This window comes from Lygodium microphyllum, chromosome 27, assembly GCF_053477565.2.
Source record: "Lygodium microphyllum isolate KBCC chromosome 27, Lygodium_microphyllum_v1.1.10, whole genome shotgun sequence".
Lineage (NCBI taxonomy): Eukaryota > Viridiplantae > Streptophyta > Polypodiopsida > Schizaeales > Lygodiaceae > Lygodium > Lygodium microphyllum.
Genome location: NC_141161.1, coordinates 109,851,604 through 109,877,487, shown reverse-complemented (window position 1 = coordinate 109,877,487; position 25,884 = coordinate 109,851,604). Strand labels below are relative to the sequence as shown.

Genomic DNA, 25,884 nt, shown 5'->3' with positions numbered 1-25,884 from the left:
GTGTATTGTAGTGCTTAACTAGTACTATATGTCGTGGATTGTTGCTGTCAGCAGATATGCCAGGTGTGCTTATTGCTGTACTGGTGTACATGGAATCCTTAATACATCTTGGATCTACCAAGATGCTTTTGCTAAAATTTTGTTTAACTCTAGAACCAATAGGTTATCATGTAGACATCATCAGCAAATTTTGGAGGAATGACCTAAGCTCCCTGTCCGTCATGCACGCCTGCTCTCCCAACCCCGACTGACACCCCTCACCCCCGCTCGTCTGCCTTGCCCGTTGCCTGGGGCCCGTTCGTGGCCCCACTCGTGGCCGTTGCTCCCGCTTGTGCCCGTCGCCTGTGGCCGTCGACCCTTGCCTGTGATCCGCCTGTGGTTGTCGCCCCCCACCTCCTGTGCCGGTCGCCTGTGGCTGTCGCCCCCCACTTGTGCCTCCTGCCTGTGGCCGTCACCCCCGCTTGCGCCCCCACACGCGTCGCCCCCCAGCCTGTTGCCGTCGCCCTGCTCATAGCCCACTATCCCCCTGCATCAGCCCGTCCCCCCGCCCCTTCTCCGCCTGTGCCTCCCCAGGATTGTCACTCCCTCAACCCAAACCCCCATTGCTGCCTCCCTCTGCAACAACTTTTTCCCCCATGGGGAGCAAAGCAGCGTGATTGGCAGATTCTCAAGAGGGATGTGCAATGGAAACCTTTGGTCAAACGCTAGTGCCCTCCGTCAAACACCTTGCGCTTCGTGCTCTCTAAGGAACAACTCTTAGCCGTCCATTCCTTTGAGCTGGAGCTAAAGGAAACAACAATCTTTGGTTAGGTAGTAGGACACTCACCATCCAGGGTCCAGCTTCCGGACTTGCTCCACTCCACGCTGAGCATCGACAAAGGGCAGATCGTGGAGGTGGTTCTAATGGGTCAAGAGATCTTCATGGTACGACTTACCTCGACAGACGCAGCTCGAGAGCTACTGGCCAGCTTGCCCTATGCCTCCACGAAGGGAGTCATCTACATGGTTCCCTGGGATGGCTCTTCGGCACTGTCCTCCCCACCTCTTTCGCGAACGCAGTGATAGTCGTAGGAGTCCCAAAGGTACGGGTGGTAGTGAAATATACAAAGAATATACAACAGTTTCTAGAGATCCAGACAGGCGAACACTCTTTCAGGCAGCAGGTTATTGTTGCTGGACGGATTGACATCTTACTATGATAAGAGCACAAGCTCACCCTCAACCAGGCCTAGCGGGTAGGGAAGTTACTCCAAGGCAGTTCACACACTTACTGGGAGCACTTTATCGGTGCCCACGACAGGAATGGAGCTGTGTGCACCTCCATTGACTCAAGTCTCACCGCTTGTGTACGGGACTATGGGACAATTGTGGCAGGGAGGGTTCTATGGATCAAATTGGATATTAGGGACTCGTGCCTTGGAGTCCTCAATGTCTATGCTTCTATAGAGGTCAAGGCACGCAGTAGGTTCTGGGTGGAGATTGTAGCAGGACTCTCAGAAATGGACTCCTGGATTGTTGGATGAGACTTCAACAACTTGGAGGCCTTAGAGGACCAGCAAGGTAGAGGCAGAAATTACCAGGGCATGGTTGGGGAGGAGCAAGAGGCATGGGAGGACTTCCTACTAGCAGTAGAGCACGCGATGCTTGGACAGACCCAACTTTCCATAGGAGGGAGCGGTCGCTAGACTTCTTGTGTCTCTCCAGTTGAAACTCCTCCCCTCGCCTGCCACCTATGAGAACCCTAGTAGTAGCCGATCTGTAAAGTGCGGAGACCCCACGGATCCATGCCTGGGGGAAGCTCAACCTCACCATAGTGCCCTCCAAGAAGTCCTAGTCCACTCGGTCATAGGCTTTCTTGAAGTCCAGGAGTAGTACAGCCAATCCTTGACCACTATGCTGGGCCCACTCTATCGCCTCAAAGAAGGTAAAGACATTGTCTAGGATACTCCTATCCTGGACAAAGCTTGTTTGTGTGTCATGAATGATGTTTGGAAGCACGGGGCAGAGTCGCCTGCCAATCATCTTTGCCAGTGCCTTGTAGGCTATTGACAACAGGGTGATTGGTCTCCACTGGGATAGCTCCAACCGGTTTCCCCCTTTGGGGAGGAGACTGATAAGACTTGCCAAAGACTCCCTGGCATTTGTCCTGAGCTGAAAATCTCCTGGAAAGCTAGCAATAAGGGGTCCTTCACTACCTCCCAATAGGTGGTAGAGAAGGCCTTAGAGAGGCCATTCTCTCCCAGGCATTTCTATCCATCCTATGTGTGGAAATCCTCCTCTAATTCCTTTTCTGTGAAGGGGTCTAGGAGGGAGCGTCCCATCTCCTTTGTGACAAGGGATAGGATGTGATCCTAGACCTATTGCTTCCAACACTATCCTCTGGCTGAGGCTATCTCCTACTGGAAAAGGCGTCTGTAGTAGTTGGTGGAAATCTCCATTACCTCATCCAGGCTAGAGCAAATCCTCCGATACTGATCTCGAAGGCTGCGTATCTGCTCTCTTGAGGTGCAAGGTTGATGTACTTGAACAAACTCTGTGCACATCGTATCCCCTTTCCGCTCCCAGAAGGTTGTTGAGGTGTGGAATGGGAACTTCGAGTGCTTGTCCTCTGAGCTAGCGATAGCTGCTCGTGCGCATATCTCCTGTGCGTGGAGGATGGGATTCCTTGGTGTCTCCTGTAGTAATCTCTGCGTGGTTGCTAGGTTTCGCCGGAGTGCTCTCTCCTCCTCTTGGATCTACTGCCTAGCCTATAGGGCTGCCTCCTGGCAAATAATGCTCGACTCGGCTAGGACCTTTGCAACCTCCGCTACGATCTCGTTCCTCCTGCCCCACTCCCTAGTCCAAATTTGCTCAATCTGTCTCTTCACCTCCTCCCTCTTGTAGATTTAGTCAGGGATCCGACAGGATCGTGTGTCTAAGGAAGATGGTAGGGAATCGAGTGTCAGGAGAACCGGGCAGTGATCCCCGGACAAAGTGGTGTTAGCCAACCGCCCTATCTAACCTCCATGAGAGCAACCCCACTCTCCCACATAGAACTTGTCCAACCGCTCTAGCAAGACTCCGCCTAACCGCTTGTATCCCCACATCGGTACGGCAGGCCACTGACCCTGTATTTGTTCCGACTCTTTGTAGAGGCGATGTCTCACTTAGATCACATGTGAGGGGGTTACGTGGCCTTTGACTTTTGGTGAGAGAGGAGACGAAGGTGTTAGACTTAAGAGTATAGAGCGCTAGGTACTGGAGCCCACAACAGACCGATTTGAGGTATTGGAGATCATAGGGAGTCTCATTGGATTGCATATCTCGAAGCCGTAGTGTCAGGAGGTTTTTGGCGGAGAGAGACCTTCTGTACAGTCGACTTTAGCAGAGCTTTGGACCTCCATCATCCACTCCCTTTGCGGCTGATGGGACCAGGTGCAGGGCGAGTCTCGAGCTCGTTAGGAGCTCCGTTTTCATTTCATGCGCACTTGGGGCGGCTAGGACTTGTTTTTCGTGTTGTAGGTAGGCAGTCCCAGATGGCGATACACCCCCAATCCCCCCCCCCCCCCTTCCCCCCCAATGGCTTCTTGCCCCCATCTCTCCTAGACCGCCTTGAGAGGCGTGTATATTTGATATATCTGTGACTCTGCATTAGCTCTAGCTAGTTTGTTGAGCATGAGCACCTCTTTGTATTCAGGTTTTTTTTGAAGTAATATAATTAGCCACACTTTATTTGCAAAAGAAAAAATCATGTAGACCTCAAAATTCAAACAAGATTACTCTCGCTTTGAGGATAAATGTATTCATGGAACCTATAAGTGATTCATTAAATATAATAGGCACAAGCCTCTCCCCATATGTAGGCACCTTACAATGTCAAAGCTTGTGGCAAGTAAATTAGGAGTGATTGAGGAGAGAGAAGAGATACATGTGAGGGTTTGTAAGCTAGGGCTAATAGAAAACCATGATATTGTGCTTGACTTTACATTGATGAGCTAGTATCCTAATTGTGTACTCTTGAAAGCATAAGAAGTGTTCTATGACCTTTCAGCATTGAATGTGGATTTAATGGTGATGAAGCTTTGAAAATAGTATTTTCACCCTTAGCATTGGAGCAGAACATGTTCCAGTCTCTTGGATTTCTTTAATCATAGGCTATGCTGAACATGATAGAGGATGGGGCTTTGAGATGCAATTTATATGTGCAAAATGAGGGCCTCTCCCCTACTTTAGAGGAAAGCTTGAAAAGGTGTTGGGTGTTGCAGGTTTCGTATGGAAGAAGTTTTCCATCAATTTCTATGAAGAGGGCAATATTTATTCTAATTGTTAGAATTCTCTATAGGCTGTCCAGTCTACAATTGAGAGAGCAACTGGGACAACCATCACTACAAAGCAACATTAGAGGAGACAGTGTTGAACATTTCAATGGAGATCTGTGGAAGAGTGGAGGTGGTAATAACAAGGCCAAACTTGGCTACAGTAGTGGTTCTGATGGTGGAGAGTGAGCCAAATGGAAATTCCAAGAAGAGCAAAGGCCTTGGCAGGATTGCAAGCTATAAGAATCACCATAGTAAGGGAGACCATATTACTACAAAGGCATCACCATTATTTTTGTAGGAGAGAGCAAGTTGATTTTTGCACATTAGTGTGGGCCTGTTTGAGCTAATAAGCTATTGCAAGACAATCATGGTTTTATTATCAGTATGATACTAGCTACTGTAGGTGGCTAGAAGGGGCAATAGGTGGCTAAAAGGGGAAAAAGCGGTTACAAGCCTATGAAGTGGCCTCATCAAAGGGTGGTTGTGTGAGCAGGTGCAACCCAAAGTAAGAGCGAGGTTTACAAGTGGAATTGAGGAATTTCTCTATCATTTGAAGGGTGGGATCACATCATGGGAGACAACATGAGGTGTAGGCTAGGTATCATAGAACGAGGCACCGTTCGTTGTTGTAAAGAGGAGGATAGCTAAGCATAAAGGTAGGATTAATTTTGAGCAAGTCATGATTGGTGATAAAGAGTCTATTCTTAACTATAGCTATGACCATCATATAGATCATTGTGGCAAACCATATTAGTCATATTATGATAATAATCATGGAACTTTCTTTTAATGTTACTTAAGCTTATCTATCTAGCAACTCTTTTTTTCTCATATAGGAAATATTTTTCATATATAGTGAAACATTCTCTATATAGGAAAATATTACCTATCTGGTAATATCAACCATATATCAAAAAATCTCTACATAGTGCAATATTGCCCTTTCTTCTAGTTCAAAAAATCCCTAGATATGTGTATTTTTGCATGGTGAAAAAGGGAGGAAATCTCCTTTTTTTTGTACCTAGATATTTATCAAAAGTTCCTTGTGTCCCAAAAAGTATGCCTCTCTCCTTGTGCTATCCACAACCCCTCCACTTCGATGATCGGGTGCTAATCCAAAAGTTGCTCTACATGGAGCCACTCTTCCTTAAAAAGCATGCCTCCTTTGTCCTTGTGCAATCCACAACTCCTCTTTGATGATCGGGTGCTAATCCAAAACTCCCTCTACATGGTGCCACTCCTCCTTTTTAATGGCTAGATAGTGTTGCTTCCTACTTTGCACAATAGGTTGGCTCCCTTTCACAATTCGTGCCCCTTTTGATATCATGATGATGCTATATGATTGCTGTCCATGCACACTCTAATGATAGTAGCATGGGCTTTTGCGTTAATGTGGTCTCCTCTTTTCTTCCAAATGCTAGTATCTCAAGTAGTGCATTCTTCCACATTCTTATTTTATTGATCATCTCTCTCTTTGGATGTAAGGCCTCACAAAAACTGTTAACAATTCTTTCTCATTTTTCACTTATTATCATGAATCTTTCTTTTTAAGAAGTTTTACTTTTCTTATGAGCATGTTATCCATGTGCTACCTTTTTAATATTCAAAAAATGGGAATTGGGAGATTCCCGAACTCACTAATATTATGTTTTCTTTCTTTTATAGAAGTTTTGCTTTTGTTTTCTTCCTTGTGCATATTTATAAATATTAAGCATTTATATAAATATTATATATAGATGTGTTATAAACAAACAATATATATTAAGCGTTTATGTGTGTGTGTGTGTGGATATATAATCACATAACATATGGGTATATATAATACATAGTATTAAACACACACACACACACACACACATATATAAACATATAATGATGTAAAATATAGATGTATATATAATATAATATTATATATACATATAATTGATGAATTTTTTATTATAAATGAATGACATTTTTCATATATATATATATATATATATATCTATATATATATATACATATATACATACATATGTATATATATATATATATATATATATATATATATATATATATATATATATATATATATATATACATACATATGTATATATATATACATATATATATATCTATATATATCTATATATATACATATGTATACATATATATATATGCATATATATACAGATATATATGCATATATATACATATATATATGCATATATATACATATATACATATATATATACATATATATATATATACATACATACATACATACATACATACATACATACATACATACATACATACATATATATATATATATATATATATATATATATATATATATATATATATATATACATATATACATATATACACATATATATACATATATATACATATATACATATATATACATATATATATATATATATATATATATATATATATATATATACATATACATATACATATACATATATATATATATACATATACATATACATATATATATATATATACATATACATATACATATATATATATACATATACATATATATATATGCATATAATATATATTATGAGAACATTTGTTATAGAGGTTGGTTATCAGGACAGAGTATTTGAAGGCTTCCTTATCAAGCACATCAAGGTTGACAATGGATGTGAATTGGTCTCCTCCATGTCTTTATTCTAGCCTCACTCAGGATTTACTAGAAGTATATTAGAAGCCTTTGATTTAGATATGGTGTATAATTGGCATTAGGCTTAAGCTCTTGCCACAATTAAAGCTAGAAATTGGATGGACAATCAATACAAAGGATCTAACAAGTTTTCTTTATATATTATTTGTGCTAATAGCAATGAGGACAAAGGAAGTGAGGATTAAGAGATGGATTAATATAAGTAGAATCTAATCAATAGGAGATATGGTGCTAGGGATGATAGATACAATGCAAATATTTTAGCAAAAAGTGAAGTTGTTAGGAATGAGAACTCGATACATCCCATGGAAGAAGTAACCTCTATGCTAAATGACATACGTCGCTAACATGAACTTTCATAAATTATTCCATCTTTGGTTTATATTGAAATTGGTGCTATGATATTAAAATATCTATGTTGTAGGTAGGTTATACATTATGTAAGAAGCTTTTGGTTCTAGGTTATGCAATAGGTGTTTATACCTATCATGGTTTAGTTTATATTGGTTATAACTTTGAAACTTTCATATTCCATTGTCATTGGTATATGTCTTTGTAGTTTCTTGGTGGATGTGCTCAATGATTAATGCATTGTTGAATTTTTGCTCAAAGCTATGGACCTCATATATTCTTGATGTCTCCTATATAAATAATATATTATTGGGTGCTTCTTTATAAGAATTTTGTAGTGTTTAAATCCCTTGGACTCTCTCTTTCTCATTATTCCCATTGTGGCAACATTAGGATGGCTCTTGACATTGGGGTATCTCCTTGGTGAAGTTCAAACAATTGTCTTTGTATAGGCGCAAATAATTTTTGTTCAAATGATGTGACCAAACGATTGGACTTCATCCTCATTGTATGTGTATATCCTCAATTTAAAGGGAATGAAAATGCCATCAATGCAATTGCCAAGGGGACATGTCTTACTACATGGTTGAGTGAGGAGATGCTTGAAGGTTAGATTGCTATTTTCCTAATGTTCAAGGGAAATGCATTGTCATCTCAAAATTATTAAAAGTAATGTATGTTAAATTATGATAAAGCTTTTATAGGACTGGATATTTGATTTTGAGTCTTTAGTGACAAGACTAGAATGATTCTCGATAGATCGCATATTGATCTAAGAGTATGTTTACACTTGAGGCTTTGATTTCAAAGTGTGTATATATTCTCTCTCTCTCTCTCTCTCTCTCTCTTTGTGGAGGTGATGGTGTAAAAGTACATAAAACATATATTAGGACACAAACATTGGTGCTTTGAGCTTTAGTGCAAAGTATCGAGACAATACTCGTCCCAAGTGTCATTAGAACACTGGTGTGAAGTGCCATGAGAAATGTGTTAATCAATAGTAATAGTGGTGCTTTAAATTTTGGTACAAACCACCGAAAGGAAACTAGGCGTGGAGCACCTAGTCACACTTGATAGTTATGTCCATAGACAAGTCTAATCTAGAATAAAAAACATGTACATATTTTTTTTTACTAAGGTGGGAGGTGTGGTATTTATAGATGAGAGCCTTATTTTTCCATATGGAAAGAGCCATCAAGGCAACTAACTTACAAGAGAATCATGTATATAAGGACTTGCAATCTCATAAGAAAGGCATGCTCATTTCTATCCAATATCATCCTATCACAATGTGCAAGGGTAAGGCCTTTTAAAAATAATACTTATACATACATGATTGATACCAAGAAACCCAATTTGGCTTTTGATTTTTTAGAAAAAATTCTTGTTTTCATTGAAAATTTCCATTATTGATATTGAAACTTTGCAATGACTAGAATATTTGGTGTACATAATAAATTCAAACCATCCAAACTTCTCTCTTGAAAATTTTGAAATTCTACTATTTCTTAGGCACTAGTATTTTCTACTCATTAATTATTGATCCAAGCCTAAGCAACAACATAAAGGTTTCGTATATGGTCCATATGTTGCATTCATGATCTTGACCAATAGAGCAATATGAAGAGCATATAAATAAGGGAAAACCAAAGGTTTTGGTTTGTTTTTCTTCACTAGAAAGAATCAAGGAAGATGGACAAGTATAGACTTGACTTTTATTTTCATGATAGATTCACTATCAACTCTCTTTGTACATTTTGATGAATATAAGCACTTTGTATAGCTTTATGTGCTTTTTGATTCTCATGTCCATTAACTCAAACTTGGAAAACTTAATGGAAATAATATGAAATTTCCATTTTCACCACAAGATAAAGTTAATAAGGTTGCATGTAATCATGATGGTGGTTGTTTTTGGTGTTTATTGTAGGTGTATTTGCAATCTCCAATTAGGAATGCCACAAATATAGCACCTTGCAATATGGCAAGTAGGAAGAAAAAATAATCAAGGTGTCCTTGATTGAGATCATTTGCCAGCCAATCAACATGACTTGGAGTAGCAGTGTATTTATGGATACATTGCAAAAGGAAAATGCTAGCATAGTGACCAATGCCGCTGCAACACGAAAAGAGAGCTCCTGTCATGGTGGACATAGTCATATAATAATGAAAACGCAAGCATTATTTTTAATCATTTGCAAGTACAAATAGATGAATGACATGCCCACCCACTTAGAGAAGCTTTGCTTTTTCTTTCACAACCTAATGCTATTAGTGTTACTAGCATATCAACTTTAGTCAAGGATTTATTGGCACTAAATGGAGTTGTCTATAACATGTAGTCAAAAGCCGAAAGAAAAAGGGTAAGAAAGAACACTCATGTCTTTTGGAGATGCATTAATTCTAATATCACTAATGAGATAATATTCCTAAGAATATTGGATATCTAAAGAGCCAAATTTGTGATTTTAACTCATACGTATTATAATGAGAATGCTAGAAATTTTTCATTGTCTTTTGAATTGTAAAAATGACAAGCTTGATTACAACCACATTAAGTGCCTTTCATGTGTGTTGACGGAAGCCACTTCACCTTATGGATCTACATGAAATTTATTAAAAATATATTTGAGTACCATACTCACACATTTTCTTGCCTTGGAAAGGTTTATTTGTTGTCCTTTTTAAACCTTGTAATGAGTGTGATTCTATGACTTTCTGCACATGATTCCATCAATAGCCATGACTATCTTTTGTAGTTTTAGCTTCACCAAAGATATGTCAACATTTAATATATCTCATAATTGAGCTTCTTAAAAAGCTTGGTTAATAAGGTGCTTAATCTCTATTTTAAAAGAATCTTAGGTATAAATGAAAGATTGATGTATGATATAAGTTTTAGGTACAATATTTTTGTGTGAATGATTATATGTACATATGTATTTATGTATATACTTATGTATGTATGTATGTATGTATATATGCACGATTGCATGCATATACATACATATATCTAGATATGTGTACATAGAAAAAATAATCATTACTAGACTACATTGTGTCTTTGTTATTTAGTAGATACAAGTTCCTCAACTAAAATTATGTTTACTCTTTTACAAGGGCATAATTATAAGCAAGTTCCAAATACGATCTACTATCTTCTCATTCATACAAACAAGTGAAGCAATAGTATATGCGTGTCATTTGTCTAAAACCTATGAGATTTCAAAAAAGTGTGTTGGGGGCGCATATGAAGTAATATATAAAAGCACAAGTAAAAGAAGGAAATCCTTTTAAAGGTTTGAATAAAAAGGAAGAGAATAGAAATAAGATAGCGACATGTAAGAGCGATGACTATGGGCATTTTCTATAATTAGTAAAAGAAAAACTAAAGCAACCAAGATGTGTCAAATATATGTTAAAATATTAATGGTACGTGACCTTGGACAAGTTTTTTGGTGGACAATAAGAACTATTTAATTAAAGAGAGAGAAAGAGGGAGTTCAAGCAAAGATACAACGAGAGCATGGAATATAAGAGGACCACAACTACAATTTAAAGTCTATAGCGCCCTTCAATGTAGGTTACTTCTTCATAAGGACTGATGCCAGGAGGCATATTCCACGGTGGATTCTGTGAGGTTTTACGGTGGATTCCATAAACTTAGATGATCGGGGCTCATACACAAAGAGGATTCTTTGTGCGAGAAGTTGATGGGGACGCCTGTCCTTTTCGGGCGTTTCATTAATTTAGTGTGTACATGGGTGGTTCCATAGCGGGTGATTCCACAAAATGCATATTAAATTAATAAACGTTTATGAGTTTAGAGTGCGCGCTCGCAATAAATTAAGGTTAGGATTTATTTCTAACCAGTTGATTTATTTATGTAGCTGAAGACTGCTAGGTATTCACTTTTGTCGGTTTAATTGTATTAATTTACTAACGATTGTGAATGCTTCAGTTGATGTGTAGAGATAGCAGCAGTGGCGGAGGAAAGCATTGGAGTCTAGCGGATTTTCGACTCTTGGACTAGATTTTGATAGGCGCCACGCCTATATTTTGTTATGTCTATTGAGACATCGATTATTTATTATTATTTTGTATGCGCTTATGCGCCTGGATATGTTATTTCTATTTGGACATTGAGATTGGGCGTGCCAGACACTATGGGCACTGTCCATTAGCTTTATTTTACTATTTTTGTAGAAAGCAAACTCAAAAGCTAAAAGCTTGTCATATTTTTGTAATTGGGCTATTATTGAGCATGAAGATTGGAAATATACATAAAATACATGCTTTGTGAAGCGCTCACACAAGGCATGGGGGAGATTGAACCCAATTTGTCTCTTGCCTCTTGTCGTGCTTGCTTTTACATGGGTTTTTGTGCTAAAAAGTAGAGTACTTTGTTCTTGGGGACCTTCCGGGATTCACCACGTGAGCTATCTGCGACCGATCTGCGCACCAGTGGTATCAGAGCGGAGCAGAGATCAAGAGCTTCCAATCGCTACCAATCTCGGGCGAAGGCGGAGCTCCAGGAACAAACGGCCTCTACAGTCAATCTCGTCACGATCGTCGATACAGGCAGACTTCTGGTGATCAAGAACCCCTGTTTCCACTGTCAGATCGCGAAGGACCAGGCTCTGTAGGTGGAGGACCACTCCCTCATCTCCATAAACAAGTCGTGGATAAAACAGTAAGAAGCCATATCTTTTTTCTTCAAAAAAAAAGCTTAGTCTTCAAGCTTAAAGACTTAGGAATTGAAGAAGTCCCACAAAAATTCTCAACGAGGTATCTGAGGCTGTCCGAAATTCGCGCAACGTCATCAAACACATCCTCTTGACCTCCACGATCTGCGCCGTTTTCAGTCGACTCTCCCTCCCTAATAAGCCTAAGCTACTAAGCTTATTAAGCTTAAGCTTAATTCATTAAGCTAAGTCACACAATCTTCTGCAAGTCACACTGGGCAGACAAGTTCAGTAACTCCGGGTCTCGCACTCCTGAAGTCAAGTTTCGTAAGTCGACGGTAATCAAGTTCTGCAAGTTCTGCAAGTCGGCCTAAGTCCAGCAAGTCAACAACTCTGCAAGTCTGTTAAGTCTGTAACTCTGCAAGTCAGACTAAATCAGAACTGACTAGTGCTTACAACTCATAGAAGACTTGTTCGTATGCAAAAACTCTGAACTGGAAAGTTGTTTGCAGCAAGCTGTTCTACCTATCTACAAGTTCGTTGAAGTACTTTCAGCAAACGGAGACAAAAATATTGCAGAATTTCTAAAAATTGAAGAAGAAAATACCCAAAAATACATAGCCTTGTAACCCCAAATTTGAGCTACGCTCATCCCGCTAACCGATTTTGAGTGAGAAAGGTTTGTTGAGTTTTACAGGATGACTACCTCACATATGGATGATCCTATGGCTGAAGACGATCTACCCGAGCCTACCATGGAACAAAAGCTGGATCTTATCATGCTGCAATTGGAAGAAGAGCGAAGAGCTAGGCAAGCCTTGCAAGCGCAATTGACAAAGCTACAAGGAGCGTCCACTGATAAAGAAGAACCGCAAGCTGAAGATTTGATTCGCCGTACCATCAACGCCACTCTTGAAGCACAAACCATTCGCAAGGAATCCAAGATAAGTAAACGAAGTTTCAAGTTTCGCACTTTCAATGGCATAAGAGAAGGAAAGACTGTTTTATCATTCATTAGCCAGTTTGATGACTATTTCCATGAGGAAACTTATCCCGAGAAAGATAAAATCAAGTGTGTTACTAATCATCTGATAGACAGAGCATCACTTTGGTGGATTGTAGTCCGCAAGAGTATAGAATGTCCTGCTACATGGGAAGATTTCAAGAAGAAGTTCATGCAAAATTTCCTACCACCGCAATTTCATGAGAAGGCTATCAAGCAATGGGATTTACTTCAACAGCGCGATCGTGAGCCTATTCCACAGTATACAGAGCGTTTTTGGAATGCACTCCTACAGTTATGCACGCTTGAAGATGTACCAGAGACGACACATAAGCGGAAGTATATGTCTGGACTTCTTGGACATTACTACGCTGAGGTGAATATGTTCAAGCCTGCTACCCTTGAAGACGCCATCTCCTTAGCTCACGACACTGAAGATAAGTTACGCGGAAGAGATCGACGACCACAGCAATTCCAAGCAAACGGTAATTATGGATCTAAACAATTCAATTCCAATTTCAGAAGGTTTAATCCAGGTCGTTTCTCATCACCATCTTTCCGTAAGAACTGGCCTAAACCACCTGCATTACCATCCACTGTCAATCCAAATCCTAAGCCTATTCCACAAGCAAATCCAAATATACCCAGACTCCCAGCCATTGCAAATAATGTGACCAAAGCCAAGCCCATCGTATGCTACAAGTGTCACCAACCAGGGCATCTTGCAGCAAATTGTCATTCAAAGAAGCCATCAGCACATATCAACTACCTTGGAGCTATGGACGAAGACGAGCATGAGGATATGCCGGATTTCACTGAAGAAGAAGATGATCCTACTACTACTTTCGACACTTTACCAGGTATGCCTACATCACATTCATTGTTGACTATGAAATGTATGGTGCATGGAAAAGAAAGAACTATATTGCATGATGACGGTAGTACCCATGACTTTATTTCAGCAAAATTGGTAAAGGAATTGAAATTGCATACTGTACCTACGCACTATCGCATAAAAGCTGCATTTTTAGGCACTAGGTACAATGGCACACAAGAAGTTCAAGATTTAGAAATTCAAATTGGTCCATATATTGAAAGAAGAAATTTCTTAGTTGTCCCATTATAGTCTAGCGACATTATTCTAGGAATGCCATGGAGACACCAACATAATTCCAATATAGATTATTCCACACACACAATGAATATTAATTTTCAAGGAAAATCTATTACATTATTTGGTATGCATGCATCTCATATTTTTCCACTGTTTTCGCATACTCAAGCAAAACGTGCACTACATAAGAATACTAAATCATATCTCATTTGGGTGAATGAATTGCATGCAAAGGAAAATCATATGCACCCTAGGCATAAGGAATTTCTCGCATATTTTAAGGACTGTTTTGCAGAAGACCTACCACCAGGTTTACCTCCATCACGTCCAGAAGACCATAAGATTGATCTAATACCTGGCACACAACCACCTTGCAAAGCCCCATATAGGCACAATCAAATAGAGCAAAAAGAAATCCAGAGTCAAGTTGAAGAATTACTAAATAGAGGCTTAATTCGACCTAGCAGTTCTCCATTCGGTGCACCTGTGCTCTTAGTCAAGAAAAAGAATAATACTTATCGGATGTGTATTGACTACCGAGCATTAAACAAGATCACTGTAAAGAATAGGTATCCTATACCTAGAGTTGATGACCTTATGGACAAACTGCAAGGATCTTCTATATTTAGTAAAATTGACCTTAAGTCTGGATATCATCAGGTGAGGCTAGACAGATCCGACATATTTAAGACTGCATTCAGAACACAGTTTGGCCATTACGAATTCTTAGTCATGCCATTCGGATTAACTAATGCACCTGCCACTTTCAGTAGAATGATGAACCGTATTTTTCTAAAATATCAATATTGTGTGATTGTTTTCTTTGATGATATTTTAGTGTTCAGTCAAAGTGAAAAAGAGCATTATGAGCATTTATAATTAGTTTTTCAATTACTGAAAGAAAATCAATTGTTTGCAAATCCTGACAAGAGTGAATTCTTTAAGACAGAAATAGAATATCTAGGTCATATTGTATCAAAAGAAGAAATAAAAGTTGATCCTAAGAAAATTGATGCAATATTGCATTGGCCTATTCCTAAAAATGTACATGAATTACGCTCATTCCTTGGTCTTGCTAGTTTCTATAGGAAGTTTGTACGTAATTTCTCATTACTTGCTTTACCATTGACAAAACTTCTTAAGAAAGGCATTGTTTATCAATGGACTGAAAACCAGCAGAAATCCTTTGACTTACTCAAACGTGCATTAACCAATGCCCCTGTTCTACAATTGCCTGACTTTAACAGACCATTCTTTTTAGTTGTGACCGATGCTAGCGGATCAGGAATAGGAGCCGTGCTAATGCAAGACAACCATCCAATAGCATATTCTAGTTCTAAGCTGAAACCCTCTGAGCTCAAATATTCCACTTATGACAAGGAACTCTTAGCAGTTGTCCAAGCATTAAAACAATGTAAGCATTATTTAATGGGTTCAGAATTCATGATAAAGACCGACCAGCAAAGCATTAGACATCTACTTAGCCAACCCCAAATTTCTGACAGTCATATCAAATGGGCTTCATTCATTCAAAGTTTCCATCCTATCATTCAATACCAACCTGGAAAAGAAAATGTAGTTGCTGATGCATTGAGTAGAAGACCTGCAATTCATAACATTTCTATCATATCTTTTGATTCTTTGATTGCTATGAAAGACACATATCACCAGGATATCACTTTTCATTCTGATTGGCAAAAATTACTTCAAAATAATTTCATTCCTGTTGATTCATTGTCATATAATGATGGATTCATGTTATTTGAAAAGAGACTGTGTGTTACTATTCCATTCCGATCTTTTGTTTTGAATGAAATTCATTGTCCCCCATATCAAGGTCATAGAGGTATCATTTCTACATTACGCATGTTAACTGAAGATTTTTATTGGCCGCATATGGATGCAGATGTATCTAATTTTGTTTCTGAATGTCTGATTTGTCAAAGAATAAAGAGACATCATGGTAAACAGTATGGGTTATTAATGCCTTTATCTATTCCATCTAAACCTTGGGAACATATATCTATGGATTTCATTACTGGCTTACCAAATACTAAATCTAACCATGACATGATTTGGACAATTGTAGATAGATTTAGTAAGCAAGCATATTTCATTGCATGTAAGAAAACTTTAACAGCATCACAAGCAGCACAATTATTTTTGAAAACTGTTTTTACTAACCATAGATTGCCGAAAGTGATTATTTCAGATAGAGATTCTAGATTTTGTAATAATTTTTGGATTACACTGTTTGCAAATCTAGGCACAAAGATTGATTTCTCATCTGTATTTCATCCAGAAACGAATGGACAAACCGAAGCCACAAATAGTACCATTCTAGATCTTTTACGTGCATACACTATCTCTAAACCTCAGACATGGGATACTCATTTACATTTATTACAGTTTGCTTACAATAATACACCGCACACATCTACAAAGAAAGCACATTTTGAAGTTATTTATGGATATAGATTATCTACCCCTGTTGCATCTTTGTCTAATATAATTCAGAGCGCTGATGATATTGCTACTATGCATAACTCTACTTTTGATGAGGTTAAGGATATGATTGCTAAAGCCCAACAATCATATACCAAACAAGCCAACAAGAAAAGACAAGCCATGAATTTCAAAGTTGATGATTATGTTTGGCTTAGAATAGAAAAGCGTAGACTGCAAAGTGTAGATAGACATCCAGTTGTCAAATTAGCTCCTAGATTCTACGGACCATTTAGAATCATTCATAAGATTAATGACAATGCATTCAAGTTAGAACTGCCATCTCATTGGAAAATTCATAATACATTTCATATTAGTTTATTGAGACCATTTAAAGGCCAATTACCTATCCACCCTGTCTATGAAAACCCACCTTTACTAGAAGAAGAGACTGAAATACTTGAACCAGAAGCCATTATATACACTGACTACATGACCACTAGAACTGGCCGAAGGTATTCTAGATATCTAGTCAAATTTAAGAACCATCCTGTAGAGGAAGCACAATGGATGCACGCTAGAGACCTAAATGCTTTCCCCACTCTGTTAGCTCCACATTGAGCTAATAGCAATTGAGGTCAATTGCTATCCCACCCCGGGGGTATGATGCCAGGAGGCATATTCCACGGTGGATTCCGTGAGGTTTTACGGTGGATTCCGTAAACTTAGATGATCGGGGCTCATACACAAAGAGGATTCTTTGTGCGAGAAGTTGATGGGGACGCCTGTCCTTTTCGGGCGTTTCATTAATTTAGTGTGTACATGGGTGGTTCCATAGCGGGTGATTCCGCAAAATGCATATTAAATTAATAAACGTTTATGAGTTTAGAGTGCGCACTCGTAATAAATTAAGGTTAGGATTTATTTCTAACCAGTTGATTTATTTATGTAGCTGAAGACTGCTAAGTATTCACTTTTGTCGGTTTAATTGTATTAATTTACTAACGATTGTGAATGCTTCAGTTGATGTGTAGAGATAGCAGCAGTGGCGGAGGAAAGCATTGGAGTCTAGCGGATTTTTGACTCTTGGACTAGATTTTGATAGGCGCCACGCCTATATTTTGTTATGTCTATTGAGACATCGATTATTTATTATTATTTTGTATGCGCTTATGCGCCTGGATATGTTATTTCTATTTGGACATTGAGATTGGGCGTTCCAGACACTATGGGCACCGTCCATTAGCTTTATTTTACTATTTTTGTAGAAAGCAAACTCAAAAGCTAAAAGCTTGTCATATTTTTGTAATTGGGCTATTATTGAGCATGAAGATTGGAAATATACATAAAATACATGCTTTGTGAAGCGCTCACACAAGGCATGGGGGAGATTGAACCCAATTTGTCTCTTGCCTCTTGTCGTGCTTGCTTTTACATGGGTTTTTGTGCTAAAAAGTAGAGTACTTTATTCTTGGGGACCTTTCGGGATTCACCACGTGAGCTATCTGCGACCGATCTGCGCACCAAGGACAACTAGTGTCCTCTTGATGGTACGTGACTTACATGTAGATCTTACACATTTAGATTTCTTGCTACTCCCATCAACCTCCTCCCATTCATGACACTCATATGTACTTTAGGTCCACCATCTTATGTTCACAATAGTGATTTGTGTGCACCTCCATGTAAGCTTATAGGGGCCATGATGTAGCATGGGAGAGATCCATGGCATGGATCAATCTATTTGGTTCCACCATTTGATGAAGCTAGAGGCAATAGAGGAACTTGTGAAAGGTGACAAGGCCTTTGATAAATCTAGAGACAATACAGAGAGTGAAAGTGCCAAGGCTAGGGGGTAGAGGGAAGTGAAGAAGTCGGCAACATGGATGGAATGGTCTAGAGATAAAATGCAAGCAAGGTAAGTAGTGAGGGAGGAGACCTACCATCACCTTGCTCATCAATAGTCGAGCTACAATGTCCATGGATAGTCAATGTATAGTGCACAAGTTGTCAGCCTATAACCCGCTTACTACTACACTTGACTGGTGTTTTTTCGTGCAAGTTGTGAACGAAGAATGACCTTTGCCACATATACATATTGTGGGGTTCACTCAAAAATATGTAAGTCTTATCATATAGATTTAGAAAAAGGGATTTAATCTTTTAAATTTCCTTTTTGGGTATTTTTTCATTTACAAAACTGTGTAATTTAAAGGGTATCTTCACAAAGTGAATAGGAAAAGGGTATGTTTTGTTCATAAAAAAATCATAAATAACAAGTTTTAACATTTAGGCTTTGAGCTCATATGATAGGGCCAGGGTTTATATATAATGAACCTCTCAAGTTATGTATGTGCGCACAATCTCATTATCTACAATGCTCCTACCTATGTTTGAGCTAGGCAACACTTTTAGTTTGAGAGAGAGAGAGAGAGAGAGAGAGAGAGAGAGAGAGAGAGAGAGAGAGAGCTTGCATGGTTGGCAAGCAACATATTAATACCACCCAAATCTATACAATGATTAATATATAAATCTTGAATGCATATTTAATTCAAAATAGATTCTCTAAGTTGGAGAGGTGCTTTTCTAAATCCCATGTTCAAGAGTCTTGTGAGGCTTGAAAATTGTGAAGTTTTATACACTACTAGGCATGCAGTGCTTAGACTATGCAAAGTGTGACTCTAGGTTAGTGCTTTGCATTGGTGTTAGTGAAGTTAATTTGTAAACTACTTTTCCATTAATATCACAAGTAGTTCTTATGAATATGGTAATTATGATAATGATTTATTAAGATTCTCTTATGTAATGTTTATTAATGCTCTCTCTATCTCTCTCTCTCTCTGCTCCTACTTTCATGCACTTTGCTTGTGTTGTTACATGATAGAGATTTAGCTTTTGTCTTGTTGCCACAAGGTGAGATTCTAAAACCTTCTAATAATGTACACTAGGTGCATCATGCCTAGTGCTCGACGCTTTGCGTCAGAGTCAGGTAGGTCGGATGGCAAGCGTAGAGCATGTCTTGCAGGGGGCTTTGCGTGTGACATGTGGTACTTCCCCAAAATTTTCCATAATATTATATAAGGAGAAAGGAGATTATAGGATAGGATATATGATATATATTATAGTCTATAGGTAATAGAATTTTCCCTTTGCAAGACACACATTTCTGTATAATGTGCACTTTAATATTAGAAGATGTCAAATTTGTGCCTTCAATCCCCTTGAATGAGTTAACAAAGACATTACACACATTCTCTCTATCTCCTCATAATAAAATTTACATCTCTCTATCTTGTAATAAAATTTACGTTGATGCTTCAAAAGAACTATGTAGGCTACCGTTGCACCTCAAAATATAGGATGGGAGGGCCGAGAGTATATAGAGTGTGTGTACACGTTTGTGAGTGAGTGAGTGAGAGAGTGTGTATTCGTCCTTCGAAACGGCTCCCAACCTTGGGGTATGGCATCCCTTTAAAGGAATCCACCGAGATTGGCAGTTTTAGCTTGTGAGAGTCCAACACCGGACCCTTGATCCGGGGTGCTACGTGCCTACCCACGCTCCACCATTTGGGTAGTAAACCGAGTTTTCCAAGGAATATGTTCCTAAAGGAAGTAGCGAAATCGTAGCTAGTGGCACAGGGTTCTGCCTTTGAGCTTGATTAGGCATCTTACTCAAAAAATAAAAACAAAATTTGTATTCGTGAGTGAGTGATTAGTGCAGTACGTGTGTAGTTATGAAGTGCTGGTAACAAACTCAAGATACTTCTAAGGTGGATAGTTATTAGCGTATTCAGAATATGCAATTTTGCAAACGTAATTGAGAAAAATCCATAGAGGACAACCACTAGAAAATTCATCAAAGGTCGAAAATAAGAAAGTAGAAAATGCAATTTTGCAAACGTAATTGACAAAAATCCATAGAGGACAAAACATGACAAAACCCATGAAACGTCGAAAATAAGAAAGTCGATAAGGATGACCTGCCATGTTGCGCATGTTGTACGGGAGCTGGTCGTATAAGAACTCGAGCAGACCGACACCATGCAACGAGGCTGCCAATCCATGGAGGCAGTACTGCGGGAGCAGCCATAAGACGGAGATTTGAGCGTGAGAGGCGAGGGCGCGCCGGCGGCGCTCCGACTCCACCAGAAAAAAAAAAAAAAAAAAAAAAAAAAAAAAAAAAAAAAAAAAAATTTTTTTTTTTTTTTTTTTTTTTTTTTTTTTTTTTTTTTTTTTTTTTTTTTTTTTTTTTTTTTTTTTTTTTTTTTTTTTTTTTTTTTTTTTTTTTTTTTTTTTTCTTTCTTTCTTTCTTTGGTTGGGGGCCTTTGTCCTTTTCCTGTTTGCCTTGCTTTGTTGCTGTTTGTTACTTGGTTTGTGGACTTTTCCAAGGTTTCCTATCTGCGAGATCCTTGTCCTGAGAGGATTCACGCCCCACAGTGGCGCTAACCCCATCACCGCCTTCAGTTCCTCCACCTGGCTCACCCTGCACAGCCTGTAGGGGTTCCTCACCTTACCCTCTGCATCCAAATCCTCATCGCTCACTATGGCTGCTTTATCTAGCCACCTGCATACATCCATACTTCAATATAGGTGTGATCTCAAAAGATACCATGCGTACCTAATTATGCATTCCAAATTCGATGTCAGTTTCATGCTTATGTTTGCACTCGAACATGCATACATGCAAGCTTGCATATAAACATATACACATACGTGCATGCGTACATACATACAGCTGGCATTTCGATGAGAAACTACATATACACATGCAGACATATTTAGTACTTACGTTCACCAAGGCTGATACATATCAGTACATGACAACGTATAACTTAGAGATACATGCGACAATAGTACTTTCTCACTCATTGCTTACTCTCTACGTGGGACATACATGCCATTCCAAAGTCTACTAAAATCAGAAGTTCAATATTCAAGTCCAAAACTCCGCTTACATTATACGCTTTGTGTGAGGAAGATCATCATCATGTATCTCGTTTCCATAATATAGCATGTCTGGTTCTGATGGCGATACCTTTTGTCTCTTGTGAAACGCTGCCACAATTACTTGGGCAAAAGAAGTGAATGCACTTCCACTAAGAGGAGCATGTCGATATGTCTTACTACCAATGAGAAATACGAAGATGGCAATTAGAACACCTCCTCCCGATATAGAGAAACCCCATACCCAGCCTGTATTGTCTTGTACGTAGACAAGAATAGTTGCACTAGCCAAATAGGCTATATGCAGTGAAAAGAAATGCCAATTGAAAAAACTTGCTATTTGATTCTTAAGATCTTTGAGTGGCATATCTGCTTGCTCAAACTGGTCAATTCCAAATGCATACGTGCATGGCCGTAGAAATGCAGCAGAAATAGTAGTGAACCCCAAGGCAAACATGAGAAATGCAACTTGACTTGCTGATGCTTGTTGATGGGCTCTTGGTCTGAGGGAAGGGCAAGTGGCTGTGAGGATAAGAAGTACAGATTCCTGAAATGCAAATGCTGACATTAAAACGTTAGGTTTCGGTCAAAAAATTGCTTCATACATGCATTCACAATTGTATTGACCATTTACTTGACAATATTAACTAACATGCATGGAACATATGTTTTCGATTCCATATTACTTGCAACTTATTTGGGTTTAGCATACTTCCTCCAAATCCAAACATATAAGGAGGGTCATAAATTCCTTGTATTATTGCATGCACTACTTTGGTTATTAGCTTCATTCGTCTATGTGGAAGGCTTGGCTACTTATTGAGCCATAAATTGATGATTGGAAAGATAAACAACTGATACGTTTATCCATGAGACAGAGTGTACACATTCCCATATATAAACAAAAGTGTTACTTAAGTGGGCATAGATAATATACTTTTCAATAAAGTACGTGACCAAACATTAACTTGCTCAATTGTGAATGGCCTCTACACACATGTGGTTGGCACTCCATAACATACTGTGTCTCTAGAAAAAGAGTTCGAACGGGCCATAAGACCAAACACCAAGCTACTGAGTTGTCAATTGCTCCTACACACATATAGTTGGCAGTCCATAACACATTGTCTCCAAGAGAAGAGTGATCAAAGCATATTGAGTTGTCAATTACCTCTACACACATCTAGTTGGCAATCCATAACATACTAGGTCTCCACAAGAGTGATCAAAGCATATTGAGTTGCAAATTGCCTCCACACATCTAGTTGGGAATCCATAGCATACCATGTCTCCACAAGAAATGTGGAAATGATCTTACCAATAGGTAGGAGACACCTTCATCAAATATTGCTTTTGGTACATGGTCCTTTGATAGTGCTCCCTTTTAAATTGATATGGTCATGAACTAGTTTATTGTATAGGATAAGCACTTACTATGGTAAGACAAAAGGTGAAAAATAGATCCAAATGGAAGGATATACTACCAATTGAAGTGGTAATGGTGCAAAGGCTAGAGCCTAAAAGGAAAAAGGGAGTACTTGACATGCTAGGGAAATAAGTACATTAGATAGTTTTTGGAGTTGATATTACTAATGAAATTACATGCAGCTAGTTTAAATTTAACAAATACATGATGTACCATGCATGTGCATGGCATGATTTTATATGTACATATGGATCCACATATACATGCACATTTTCAATTATGTACATACACAGAAACACAATGTTCTTTGATTAATCCCAAGTTGAGAGTTATGATCATTGGGTATTGTAAGGAATCTATAGATTCTTGAGTTCCTTGGTTTGTTTGGAATTTTTAAAGTACTTTAAAACTTTTGGGCCCTTTTTTGTAAGAAAATATTGCATGACCAAGCACAAATTATTCCATTCATAGATCCAATTTATTTAACATCTACATGTTCGAGTCTAGTTTTCAACAAATTACTAGAAGGCATTGCTAGGAGGTTGAAGCTAGAAGAGCTAACAAACATTGCTTGTCTAATGTGGAATACGCTTATAGGAATAATTCTCTTATGTAGGTTCAAAGAATAATAATTTTACACTCCATATATTTCTTTCTTATGGTGTGGACTACAACCTTTTTGTTTTTCTTGTGGATATTTTGGTTACTTCCTAAAGAAGTGCACATATAAGAAGTTTTTTTCAATGTAAGATGACATTAGCTATTGATTTATCAATTCTAATTGAAGTCTTACCCTCACTTACCAAAGCATTGTAAGGAGTCATTTTAGTAGTCTCTCTTTGTGATGATCATCATGATTTATAGAGAACTTTTGGTTTCAATGTAAGTTGGCACATCAATTGCTTTGTATCTATATATGTGCACATGAAACCAATATGTACTAATATGCATATAAGTCATTTCCTTCTAACCATGAACTTTAGTATTTTGGTGAGTTGGACTTTCAATATTCTAGTAGAATAAGACCTCTCTTCTCTTGCAAAGATCTAGCAAATAGTCTTTTGAGAGTGATGAAACTCAAGCATGTGTTGTTAAATTTATGGGCCTAACGTATGTGCATACAACAAAGATATTTTGGTTGAGATTGTGAAGTTGAATTTTGAAGAAAAGTCAATTTTATTTCAAATTGTTTGAATCTTCAAAAGGTTTAGAAAACCATGCGTGGACTTGTATTAAACTAATATTAGTTGATCCATAGACTACTCTTTGTGATGTTGGGCTTTGGCTTTGTTTCATGATACCTATTTGGATGTGGTAGGGTGCTATTGGATATGTTTGTCAAACATAATCAATACCTTATTTCTTGGTTTGGTGCACATGTGTGCATGAGTGTGTATATGTGGACACACACACATGCCTTAATAAACATATACATATACAAATACATAAATATATATATACGTTCTAGGTATATTATGTATACGTTCATGTAGACATACACATGCACATACTATGCATACACACACAGTGACATACATACATATGTAGCATGTGTTGAAGATATTCTTTTACATATCTAATCTTGTTTTCTCACTCTAATGACATGCATTCACATATGTGGGCTACAAGAGAATATCCAAGTCCTATCTCATATGTTTTAACTCATGAACAATAAAATTTGGACAATAATTACATTGTGGGTGAATTGGTATAAAAATATAAAGGTTGTAAACTTTGATATTACCTCATATATACTTCTATTTCCTTATTAGTTAGTCAATCTAAAAATTAGTGTTATATGCATTACCAACAAGATGAATTTTATTTAGATGATGGCTATAGGAATGGTATATTTTTTTATTTTTCCAAACACGCATATGTTAATGATGTTGGCTACGATTATTCACTTAGTTATTGAATAATCTATTGCATGTCTTGTTCATCACTTGAAATATTGTTTCTTGAAGGAATGTCCATGCATGATGAAATTTTCAATTGTGCTATAACTACAAAATATATCTTTTGATCCTATGCAAAATTAATTTCATGTCCAAATTAATGTTTGAAAGCTTTTGATGAGGTATAATGAGAGTATGTACTTGAGGTTGTGCAATTTTGTAGCTTTATAAGTAAGCTTTCCAAAATTGTTAAATTTATTGTCTAGACATGAAAAAACTTAAGAAAAGTCACATAAAATAATCACAATTCACTACAACAGAAACGAGGCATAGATGTGCATGCTAGACGCGCAAAGTCGGGCGCGTCTATCATTGCATCTATATGTGCGTGTAAAAGAGCGTGTAAATAGACGCGAATTTTGCGTCCATATATCCGCATAAATAGACGCCAATATAGACGCGCCTCCAGACGCGCAATTATTCAACCACCTAAAATTGGACTTAATATAATAAAAAAACCAGAGTTAATAATTATTTAACCACCTGAAATTGATTCTTGAGTATGCACTTGTGCGCATGATAAAAACCATAGAATTAAGAATACACATTGAATCATTGAATAAAAAAACCAGAGTTAATAATTATTTTTGCATTGCTCTCTAATGAATGGCAGTTCCTCCAGTTGACAAGCTTGATATAAGTAATTAGTGGCAAGCGACAGAAACCTTATTATACAATTAGTAGCAAGCATTGCAATATGTATCTCGTAATTTCTCTACTTGAAGATGATAAAAAATACTTCCTTTTTATTATGAAAAATTCAATTTAGCTTTAAACTTGACTATTGATTCTTGAGTATGCACGTGTGCACATGATAAAAACCATAGAATTAAGAATACACATTGAATCATTAAGCAAATTAAGTATGTTACAGTGAATGATCCATCTCATCTTCAATGAGATCAGCCCTTGCTAAACTATCTACTTCTAGGTCTATGTTACCAAGAGGTAATGAAACAAAT

General features: G+C 37.9%; 1 protein-coding gene across 1 annotated transcript in view; it reads right to left on the bottom strand.

Moving 5' to 3' along the window:
• Positions 1-219: 219 nt before the first annotated feature.
• The window catches only part of LOC148012706 (protein NRT1/ PTR FAMILY 3.1-like), a 34,355-nt gene continuing 8,690 nt past the window's right edge, over positions 220-25,884 (bottom strand). Inside the window, exons 4-7 of the mRNA XM_087669196.1 lie at positions 21,550-22,085; positions 20,939-21,158; positions 20,598-20,746; positions 220-526 (exon numbers count right to left, since the gene is read on the bottom strand). Of these exons, the coding sequence (XP_087525322.1) occupies positions 220-526; positions 20,598-20,746; positions 20,939-21,158; positions 21,550-22,085 (1,212 nt within the window). The remainder of the gene's footprint in view (positions 527-20,597; positions 20,747-20,938; positions 21,159-21,549; positions 22,086-25,884) is intronic.